The 11,248-nt window shown below is 61.0% G+C and overlaps 1 protein-coding gene across 6 annotated transcripts in view; it reads left to right on the top strand.

Annotated features, from left to right (window-relative positions):
- SECISBP2 (SECIS binding protein 2) overlaps positions 1–11,248 on the top strand; it is a 40,222-nt gene that overhangs the window by 27,811 nt on the left and 1,163 nt on the right. For 3 of the 6 annotated variants that reach the window (XM_029919417.1, XM_029919418.1, XM_029919414.1), the window contains 6 exons: positions 4,250–4,413; positions 4,853–4,988; positions 6,365–6,515; positions 6,956–7,176; positions 10,822–10,976; positions 11,105–11,239. In XM_029919417.1, coding sequence (XP_029775277.1) covers positions 4,250–4,413; positions 4,853–4,988; positions 6,365–6,515; positions 6,956–7,176; positions 10,822–10,976; positions 11,105–11,239 — 962 coding nt within the window. The other 3 variants (XM_029919413.1, XM_029919415.1, XM_029919416.1) reach the window with 3 other exon arrangements.

Here is an 11,248-nt window from a genome sequence, read left to right as displayed (position 1 = left end):
GTGGGGGCTGTCTAGGTGTAATATGTACACCCGTGTGAGGGTTGTCTAGGTGTAATATGTACACCCGTGTGAGGGTTGTCTAGGTGTAATATGCACACCGTGTGGAGGCTGTCTAGGTGTAATATGCACACCCGTGTGGGGGTTGTCTAGGTGTAATATGTACACCCGTGTGGGGGCTGTCTTGGTGTAATATGCACACCCGTGTGGAGGCTGTCTTGGTGTAATATGTACACCTGTGTGGAGGCTGTCTAGGTGTAATATGCACACCGTGTGGGGGCTGTCTAGGTGTAACATGGGATGCAGTGAGCTGAGGACCATCCTACTCTCCTGTTTTCCCTGGAAGTGAGATTTAGCGTAATTCATTAAAAAAAATTTTTTTAATGTTTATTTTTGAGACAGAGCATGAGCAGGGGAGGGGCAGAGAGAAGGGAGACACAGAATCGAAGCAGCTCCAGGTTCTGAGCTGTCAGCACAGAGCCCGACGTGGGGCTTGAACCCATGAATGTGAGATCATGACCTGAGCCCAAGTCAGAGGTTTAACTGACTGAGCCCCCCATGCGCCCCAGATTTAGCATAATTCTTAAAAGGCCCTAGGATTTTCAAACCGATCAGTGAGCATTGGCTTCAACTTCAGGGCACCGGCTGCATTAGCCCCAACCAGACAGACAGCCTGTCCTTGGAAGCCACGCGGCCAGGCGCAGACTTCTCCTCTCCAGCCATGGAAAGTCCTCGATGGCATCTTCCTGCAGGAGGCCCTGGCACCCGCCCTGAAAATCCGCTGCTGCGTGCGGCCGCCGTCGGGAACGCCCTGGGCGAGATGCCCCGGAGAACTCGCCGCAGCCCCTCTGTCCCCCTGCGCCGTTGCGTCACGGTGACGGCTTCCTTCCCAAAATGCCCCGAGACCCCTCCACTGGCCTCAGACTAGTCCTGCGCAGCCTCCTCACCTCTGCCCGCCTCCAGGGGAGCGCGGAGTCAGGGCCCTGCTCCGGGTTAGGTTATGTCAGGGACCGCTGGGGCTGGTGTCCTCCTCTGTCCAGACAATTGCCACTTTCTCCACATCAGTAAGGCTGTTTTCCCTTTTTTTTTTTTTTTTTAAGAAAGAAAGAAGGGTGCCTGGGTGGCTCCATCGGTTAAGTGTCCAGCTGTGGCTCAGGTCATGATCTCAACAGTTTGTGGGTTCAAGCCCCATGTCAGGCTCTGTGCTGACAGCTAAGAGCCTGGACCCTGCTTCGGATTTTGTGTCTCCCTCTTGTCCTGCCCCCCTGGCCCACTCACACAGTCTTTCTCTCTCTGTTTTTCAAAAATAAACATTAAAAAAAAAACGTAGGAAGAGAGAAAGGGTGCGTGAGCATGCAAGCAGGCGGAGGACGGAGGGGGAGAGAGAGAATCTTGACCAGGTCCCAGCACAGAGCCCGACGCAGGGCTTGACTTCAGGACTGTGAGATCGTGACTTGAACTGAAATCAAGAATTGAACACTTCAGCGGCCTGGCCACCCCGGCCCCCTTTGCACTTGCGTACTGTCCACACGCTCACTGAAGCAGCCCTTACGGGGTCCTCCAGAGAGGGGCCGGCGCTCACACGCTGGCCCCCTGGCACGGAGCCCTCGGCTTGGGCCGATTCAGCTTTCACGGGCCCCCCCCTTGCTGGAGCGTTCGTGGGGTTGTTAGTTGTCCTGATTTTGGTGGTGGTGCGTCGGAGGGAATGGGGGCCCCAGGAGAGGGACAGAGCCCAGGGAATGGCCGGTCATTAGAGCCGTCCGTGCATGGCGTTTATCGGCTCGGTTCCCTGTCTTCATGGGGCCCCCGTGACAGGAACGAAACCAAAGATCGCTGGTCACGGGTCACCACGGCCAGTGATAACAGTGACAGAGATTAAGATCTTGTGAGGAATGCTGCACAGAGGCACGAGGTGCAAACCTGACTGCAAAAATGGCCAGTAAACCTGCCAACACCAGTCGCCACGAACCTTCAGTTTGTAAAACATGCGGCGACCGCGGAGTGCGGTAAAGCGAAGCGAGTGAGAGGAGACACGCCTGTGTTCCTGGCGCCGTCGCGTCCTGGCCTCCGCAGTCCGGGAGAGGCGCCTGGTCCCACCCCCGCTCGGGCGACCGTGGGCGCTGGGCCTGGGCGCGTGCAGCTGCACCCCGGCCATGGATCGGTCTTAGCTCCGGACGCTGATGCCTCCGCACGTCTCGGAACTTGGAGGCCCGGTTCTCCGTCTCCCGTGCCACCGTTGTGCCTGTGTCCGTCTGCTGGCCTTCGCCCCACTGTCCTCCGGCTCGGTTCACATCTCTTCACCTCTTTAAGTGTGTTCCTGGAGCGGGGTGTCTCCGTTGCTTCATCTCCAGCCCCACTGGTGTTTCTGCCGTGTCAGGTCTGCTGCAGGGCGCCCCTCACCGTTTCCATTCGTTGACTCGCCGGCTTCCCACGCGCCCCCACGGCTGCTCGGACGTCCCGTTCCCAGAGAATTGCCTGTTGAGCGCTGAGCACTTTAGTTAGTTTGTTGTCGCAGCCCCCCCCCCCCCCCGCCCCGAGCAGTGATGGTGACGCTCTCATTGTTGGGGAGCCTCTCGTAACTGCGCAGTCTGACTGTGCGCGCGCAGGAGTCCCCTCGACCGCCGTTCCTGGTGCCCACGGCACTCCAGGCCCCGCCCCCCCCTTCAGCCCCACAGCACATGCATTGCAGGTTGTGCTTAGAGACACGGAGCTTGCACAGCCTCTGCCGCGTGTGCACAAGTGTGCGTGTGCTTGTGGACCGTGCTCGGAGCCCTGGGAGTCGCGTGATGCCTGTACACGCACACGGGCTCTGTTGCTGGCTGGGACGTGGGCGGCCTTGCTCTTGCCCTGCCCCTCCCCCCGTGGATGACCACGGCTCAGGCCGGCTGCACCGCCTGCTGCCCTGGTCACCTCTCCGGATGATCGCGCCCTGAATCCAGGAGCCCCTCCGGCAGAGACTGAAGCCGCAGGTTTTCGTGGGCGCCGCGCCCTGGCCCGGCCAGCTGTTGGCAGGCGGAGAGCGGGAGCAGCCTGGATGGGACGCTCCGTGCTCTTCTCGCCGGGCTTTGACGGAGCCCCAGTAGTGCTTTGCCTTTTGTTGTAAGCTGTTGGTCACGTTCTGGTGGGCCGATATCATGGTTATGACAGTTTTGTCCCGCGTGGTGGCTGCTCTTGGCATGGGGAGTTGGTTGACCTCACTGTGCATGTGGGCAGGACTCCGGGCAGCCTGCTCGTGCCTTGTGTGGAGAGTCGCCTGGCAGTGGGCAGATGGAGGGGCCCCAGCACAGGAGCCTGGCGGAGGTCCTGCCCGGAGGTGGCATTAGGGACAGCAAGCGGATGTGAGCAGGGTCAGCACCGGGTGGTTTTTCAAGAACAGCTCCTCACACACACGTCTCAAACCTGCCGTGGGAGTGAGGCTCCGGAGACCCCAGCAGCCATGCCGGGCTGCGGCTGGAAGTGGCTTGGGGCCGAGTGCAGCCATGTCGTGCACCGAAGTGGGGTACCAGGCATGCGTGGCTGCGAAAACACCGGTAACTCGCATGTTCCAGCCCGAGCAGCGCGGGGAGATCACGGTGTCCTTGACGCTGGACAGTGGGGACATGGGGTTCGTTGTCCCGTTCCCCTTTCTTGGGCGTGTGCTTGGAAATTGTCCTAAGTAACGACCAGGAAGAGAGGTGTTCACAGATACACTGTTTCCGTGGAGCCGGACGAGGTGGGGAGTGGAGCAGGATGGGAAAACACGGCGGAAGGACTGAGTGGTGATTGTGATCTTGGGTTGATGGCGGAGGGCCTGTCAGCAGCTGCGCATGTGCGGAGCTAGGAAAGCATGCTTGTCCGGACAACTCGAGAATCTGATGGAAGTATTCCTAGAATCTTACCAGCTAGTGAGAGATGGACGTGTGGAAACCAGGGGCGCCTTCTGGAGAGGTGGGGGAGCCCTCATGAGCACATGCTGTCTGCAGATTCCTGGGCTTCCAAAAGGCGGGGGCCCGCCCATCGTCCTCCACTTCCGGGCAGCCTGCCATCACAGGGATAGGACAGCACTTCTCCCCAGATCAGCTGATGGCTCTTTGGGATCTCCCCCAGAAGACCCCAAACTCCCCTGAGAGCCGTTGCCCATGACAGGGTTGTGTGAGCATCTGCTTCACGAGGACAAGGGATGTCCTGGGGACGGCGGGCGGTCTAATGAGCGCATCCCCTCCGAGGGAGGTCACGGGGGCGGTCTGATGAGCGTGTCCCCTCCATGTGGCAGTTGGGGCAGTGCCGGTTCTCTCCAGAGACCCTGCGTCGGGGAAGAAGGGCCACTTTAGCCAGGTGAAGACCCCGCACAACCCCTTGGACTCCAGCGCCCCGCTGATGAAGAAGGGGAAGCAGAGGGAGGTCCCCAAGGCCAAGAAGCCAACCTCATTGAAGAAGGTATGGGTTCCCTGTTTGATACCAGCCCGGGAAGCCCTGGGACCCTCCTGTGTGTGTTCTGTCCTCCAGCTCGGAGCGTTCTGGGTGTGGATGCGGGCTCCCCCTGCACTCAGTCAGGAGCTGTCCCCTCAGTGACAGGGCGAAGGGGATGGAGCAGGGCGCCTGCGCTGCTGCAGGAGGGGAGGACTTGACAGTGACGTTCTCCCCCTCACCCCGCCCGGTGGGGAGTCTGCCTGCCGTCCAGATCCCCCAGGTACAGGTCCATGGGGGGTGGCCTGGGGCCAGCGTGCCCTGCTCTGCATACCCGGGGACGTGCGCCCAGCCAGCCCCTGGGGGATGGGACATGTCCCCACTGTGACGTCGGGTGGCATATTTTGAGGAGCTTATTTCTTAAATGTATGAGTATTTAGGTGTTTTAATTGCTTGTTTGGTTTTAAAGATTATTTTGAAAGAACGGCAAGAGAGAAAGCAGCAGCGTCTCCAAGAAAACGCCGCAAGCCCGGGTCCGGCCAGTGACGCGGGGCAGGACGGCGAGAGCGATGGCGATGAGACCCTGGAGCAGGCTGAGCCCTCGGGTACGGGCCCCGCGGCGGCGCGGTCGGGAGCCTGGCCGGGTGGGTGGGATGCGGGCGGGATACAGGCGGCCAGAGCTCCCGGGGCTCTGGGGACGGTGGGGTGAGGCCCTCGAGGGCGATGTGTGAGGCGTCGGGTGGGTCTCACGACCTGAAGTGGCCGTGAAGGTGACCACCAGCGACCGCACGGCAGCTGCCCTGGCAGCGTGGGTCCTGGGCCGTGCAGGGAATGCGCCGAGGGTGGCGTGGCTCGAGGACTTCTCTCAAGCACGACAGCCCCCGTGCCCAGGGCCTCGCCCACACTTCTGGCGCAGTCCTGCCCGCCTGTGCCCCCCGCCCTCGACAGCGGCATTTCTGTGACCTGTGGCGGCAGTTGCCCATGGCTACTGCCGCGTGGCACTGGGGCGTGTGTCCACAGGCCAGGTGGCCGCTGGGCGCCTGTAAGTTCCTGCTCTGGGTCATCAGAAGCAGGGTGGTCCTCGTCCTGTCATCCCCCTCTCCCCCGGCAGCGTGTGTGATCACCCCCGGCTGGCATGTGCCGGCGGGACTCTGGACTGGCGCGGGGGGGAGCTGCCATCCCCCGCAGACACTTCACCAGGCAGGCTCCCAGGGGCTTTACCAGGCCCACCCACCAGACGTCATTATACGTGTGCTGGCCTGGCGGGCAGACTCCTGCTCTGGTGATCTGTCCCCTCCCGTGTACTTGGAAGTCTCCGGAAGCCACTGGGGGACCATGAGCTTGAAGCTCATAGTTGGGGGGTTTGAGGTCACACCTTATTCAAGGGTTATTTGCTGAAGAAGTGATCTGAACTATTAGTGAAAGAGTCAGGAACTATATGAAACTGCTTAAAAATTTCTTTTTCTGTTTTTTATTTTTGAGAGAGAGAGAGAGAGACAGCACGAGTAGGGGAGGGGCAGAGAGCGAGAGGGAGACACAGAATCTGAAACAGGCTCCAGGCTCTGAGCTGTCAGCACACAGCCTGATGACGGGCTCGAACTTAGAGTCCGAGAGATCATGACCTGAGCTGAGCCGAAGCTGGACGCTTAACCTACTGAGCCCCCAGGTGCCCCATAAAACTGCTTCTGAAACTCGGTGATATGAAGATTAAATGTCAAAACTAAACTGATTTGGTAACTGCACATTTCATGCTGGTTAAAATGATGAATTTAAGGGCGTTTCTCCGCAGTGATCGGAGTTGGGGTGGGGAGGGCAGAGCAGGAGGTGGCCAGGTTCTGTTTCTCCCAGGCTATTGCCGCGCGTCCTGTCACTGCCCTGCCCGTGGTGGCGCACGGTGGCAGTGGTGGCGGTGGCGGCGCGGCTGCTCCGGAGACCCTCCCCGCAGGTGCATGCCATGGCCCCTTTCTCTGTGACATTGCAGAGGGCGTGGGGGAGTCAGTGTCCCCCGCTCCCACGGGGCAGAGCGAGTCAGAAGAGCCGCCACGAGTCGAGCCCCAGAAGGAGGGGGACGGCCACCGCCTGGTCCCCGACGGCGCTGGCTGCCCCAGGATCCACAGCCGGAGGTTCCGGGAGTGAGTGGCCGCGCGGGGCGGGCGGGGCTCGCTCTGGTGTCGGGCACCGGGTCCCCTGCCCTGACGTGCCCTGGCCAAGGGCCCAGGCCCGGTTCCCAGCCTCGTCCTGACCCACAGCAAGGCCACCCCATCTGCGGGATCTTGTCCTGTGGGCGCCACACCAGAGGCACCCTGCCGTCAAGGTTGGCGTTGTGGGGCGAGTGGGGAGAGGCGGCTCCCTCTTGTGGTTGGATTTCCCAGGAGCTCGGCCTCCCCGCGGGGCACAGTCCACACTCCGGGTGTGGGTTTTGTGAGCAGGCCGCCAGGACAACTGGGCACAGAGGCTCTGTCCCTGCACTTGGGGGTTGGAGAGGACAGGACACGGCTCCGCCGGGAGCCCTGCGTCTTTGGCCCGGAGAGGGCCGTGCCGGTGCCGCAACCGCCTTGCCTTGTGTTCACAGCTACTGCAGCCAGATGCTGAGTAAGGAGGTCGACGCCTGCGTCACAGACCTGCTCAAAGAGCTGGTGCGCTTCCAAGACCGAATGTACCAGAAGGATCCAGTCAAGGCCAAGACCAAGCGGCGGCTGGTGCTGGGGCTCAGGGAGGTGCTCAAGCACCTGAAGCTCAGGAAGCTGAAGTGCATCATCATCTCTCCTAACTGCGAGAAGATCCAGGCCAAAGGTGAGGTGCCGCGGTGTCAACGGCCGGCGGGTGGGCCAGGGGCTGGCCCTGTGCGTTCCCGCCAGGGCCAGTGGGACTTCCTACGTCCATGTGTCTTTCTTGGAAAAGAGAGCTGGTGGCTTGTGGTTATCTTAAGGGACAGCTTGTAAGGCAGCCTGGGACTGTGTGAAAGTGCCATGCCACAGACGTTTCATCTGCTGGTTCCGAACTTGGATTTTAAGTGGCAGCTGTCCGAGCATTCTGCTTGTTTCAGTTGTCTTGTCTGAGCCCCATGAGGTCGTGCCTGGAGGGGCTCTTGGTCTCACGGACACTGAGGACCGGGGGCTGGGAGCAGCACACCCTCCTGGAGTCCCTCCCAGGGAGTCACGGACACACAGGTGGAGTGTCGCCCAACAGGGAGCCCCTTCCACGTCTGCACCCAGGGGTTTTATGGGTGGCTGGTGTGGGCATCTTGTGCCCGGCCTGGCTCACAGAGGGAAGGGTGCTCAGCATGAACCCCTCATGCCCGCCTGTAGCCCCTCTCGTGAGCAGCACAGGGCTGCCCTCCAGAGACCCAAGTTGTGGCTCCAGCCACAGGTCCCCTGGGAAGCAGCTCTTTGAAGGGACAGTGGTCATGGTACCGCCGCTTACACAGCATTTGTGGTCAGTGCTAGGAGTAAGGGACACCAGGTAGAGGGGGCCTGGCATTTGTGATCACCTCTGGGGGTGGGGACACTGGCAGGGGCCTCCCGCAGTCTCTGGCGCCGAGTTGGGACTGGCTCGCTGTGGCTGTGGCAGAGGAGCAGGCCCGCCGCTGCTCCCATGCGCCCACCCCCCTCACACACACACCCCCCCGCCAGCCCAGAACTAATCGTCCAGGGCTGGCTCCGTGCCCAGGGCGGGCTTCCGCGGTCTCAGGCGCACCTGGGCCAGGGGCTGGCCAGAGCTGAGGGACGTGTCCGTCCCCGAGCAGACTGGCCGCAGACGGAGTTCAGTTGCCGTTGCAGCCGAGAACTTCCTCTCTTGAAAGAAAATCAGGTAATTCTACGTAACAGGGTGGCGGGGTGACACGGGCGGCGTTTTCTCCTGGGGCAGGTACCGTGCTCCCGGTGGTCATCCGTCCGCACGCACCAGAGCTGGAGGGCCCCGCAGCAAGCCGCCTGGGCTTCCTTCCTTTGCGGAGCGAGCCCTCCGGATTCCTCCAGACCCGCCCAGGAGCCACCGTTCCCACATTTGTTGTGTCCTGATGGTGTCTGCATGCGTGTGTGTGTGTGTGTGTGTGTGTGTGTGTGTGTGTGTGTGTGTGAGAGTGAGTGAGTGTGAGAGTGACAGAATGAATCTTGGCCCTCTTGGCACCTTGGTGTTTGGCTTGACCACCTGTCCAGGGCGCTGGCTGGTAACTGCGCACACTTGCGTTGCTCACACGGGACTTGTGGACGTTCTGGGGTTTCTGGACGCTTGCAGCCCCGCACAGAGACGCGCCGCGTGTGCGGTCCTTCCTGCTGGTGGGGCCCTCCCCAGAACGAACCAGCTGGTGTGCTCGGGGGTCGTGTGCATTGCACCCCTGCACCCAGAACCCTCGGTGAAAGCGAGGGGTGCCGCTTTGCAGTTTCCTGGGAACTGCCGGCCCACTCATGTTTGGAATATTGATCCTTTAAATATTGATCCGTGCCTTTTCATATAATAAGAAAGCCCCTTGGGTAAGAGTTGTATTTTTATGGCTTGTTATTGGCCTGTTTAAAATGTTTTGGCCACACAAAGACTATGGGTGGTATTATCATTATTGGTGTTTTCGTTCTTATTTCTTCATTGCCTTTAGGTTTTATGCTATTCTTCAGCCTTGACATTCCAAGGTTGTTAAAGATTTTTTTAATTAAAAGAAATATTTTTAATGTTTTTATTTTTTGAGAGACTGAACATGAGCAGGGGAGGGGCAGAGAGAGAGGGAGACACAAATTCCGAAGCAGAGTCCAGGCTGAGCTGTCAGCACAGAGCTGGATGTGGGGCTCAATATGTGTTTAGGTAGAATGTATTTCGTCTCGGATGGATCTTTCCAGAGGCCGACCCAGTGTCCTTTTTCCGCTGCTTCACCGCGCTCCTCCCGGCAGAGGACTCCGGTCCCCCGGCAGGCTCAGGCGAGCCCCTTAGTACAGCTGTCCTGCCTGGTGATCTAGCCGGACGGTAGTTTTTTCAGAAGGCTTCTCACTGGTGTGTTTTTGTTTTATTATTTTTTCTCAAAAACAAAACACCACCCTAAGTGTAGTAAGTTGGAGTGTTTCAGAAGTTTCAGGTGAACACAGGAGTGGTGTTGGTCCCTGGGACCATCTGGGTCCGTCCAGAGCACAGACACCTGTGGCCTGTTGTGTTCCAGCCGCTCTGGGAATCTGCATACACCCGGTCCAGCCCACCGCGGCCCCTGCTGGCTGCCCGTTCCCGTCCTCACTGGCGCTGCTGGCCTTTGTGAGGATGCATTAGGTGTGCGAGACTTGTGCACACTCACTCATGTGCAGTTGTCGCGTAGTAAAGATCCGGGGCTGCCGGACCCGCCGGGCACCAGAGGCCCCTGGCGCCTTGCTCAGAGGCAGGGTGGGTGGTGGAGGGCGGGGAGCCGCGGCCGGCCCTGTGGGTGTAGGACCCTCAGTGGCCTCCCTGGAGGTGAGGTGCAGCCTTGCCCTTGCACACGGAGCTAATACACACAGGCAGGTGACCGGTGGCCTGGGACACACAGGACCAAAATGGATTTCTCCGTCCTGTTTGGTTTTGTCCCTGGTTTCTGGCTCACAGTTCCCCAAATCCTTAGCGTTTCCCAGGACCACTAGAAAGGTGCTTTGTTCTGTTAATGAGGTGACTTTTGGACCCTGCCCAAGCCGAGGCTGGTGGCCAAGAAGTCAGAGGGTGGGGACCTCGTTGGCCATTCGCCCCCGCCGCCCCTCGGCCTCCAGCAGGGGTGGGGCTGGAGGGCCCCTGGCTTAGTGGGTCCTGTGACTAGTCTGGAAGCCTCAGCAGTCCCGCCCGGAGCGGGTTCCGGGCGCTTCCTGGTTGGTGCACAGGAGATGCCGGCCTGTGGCTCACCAGGAGTGAGCGTGGACCTGCGTCTCTTCCCCGGCTGGCGACGGAGTCTCTGTCATGTCCTCTAATAAACTGGGCTTTCCCTGAGGTGAGCTCTGTGAGCCTCTAGCAGCTGGGAAGAACGGAAGGAGAGGGTGTGGGGCCCCGAAGCGCGTGGTCCTCTGGTCCGGAGCTCGGGTAACGCGGGGACCTGTGTGGGCACCAGAGGTGGGGCTGGGTGCAGGGGGTGGCTTCCGGGGACTGAGCGCCAGGCCGTGCGGTCTGACACCATCTCCAGGAATTCCCGCACACCCAGTGGTTGGTGTTGCAGCCCCCGCCCAAGGTGGGAACTGGGTCCAGGGACGCTCCCAGAATGCAGCTTCACCTTCCGTTAGGAGGATGGTGTGGACGTAGCTCAGGACGTAGAGGAGGCCCCTGTTTTGGAGAGTCGTGCTCTTCCTCTGCTGGTGCTGAGAGCCACCGTATCCTGGCCGTGACCTCTCACCCAGGCAGGGAGGAGCTGGGCTGCGTTGCTGTCTGGAGGGGAAAGGCCCTTGGCGGCCAGCACCGCCTCCACCGCGTGTGACGGGTGTCCTGTCGCTTGTTGTCCGTGAGCAGGCGGGCTGGACGACGCCCTGCACACCATCATCGGCTGCGCCTGCGAGCAGGGCGTCCCGTGCGTGTTTGCCCTCAGCCGTAAAGCCCTGGGGCGCAGCCTCAACAAGGCCGTCCCCGTCAGCGTGGTGGGCATCTTCAGCTACGACGGCGCCCAGGTGAGCTGGCCCCCCCGGCTCTGAGCTCCCTGCTGCCCGGGGATGCCTCGCACCGGCAGCACCCTTGCCCGCGGGCCCCCCGCTTCCCTGGGGAGGGGCCGTCACCTGTGCCCCCACCTCTGTCCCAGGACCAGTTCCACAGAATGGTGGAGCTGACGATGGCCGCCCGGCAGGCGTACAAGACGATGCTGGAGAACGCGCGCCAGGAGCTGGCGGGGGAGCCTGGGCCCCCCGCCCCCGGCAGCCCGCCCGCGCCCCCGCAGGCCGCCCCC

The sequence above is a fragment of the Suricata suricatta genome, chromosome 13 (genome assembly GCF_006229205.1).
Source record: "Suricata suricatta isolate VVHF042 chromosome 13, meerkat_22Aug2017_6uvM2_HiC, whole genome shotgun sequence".
Taxonomy (NCBI): Eukaryota; Metazoa; Chordata; class Mammalia; order Carnivora; family Herpestidae; genus Suricata; species Suricata suricatta.
Note: the sequence above shows the minus strand (reverse complement) of the source record. Positions and strands in the feature narration are given on the sequence as shown.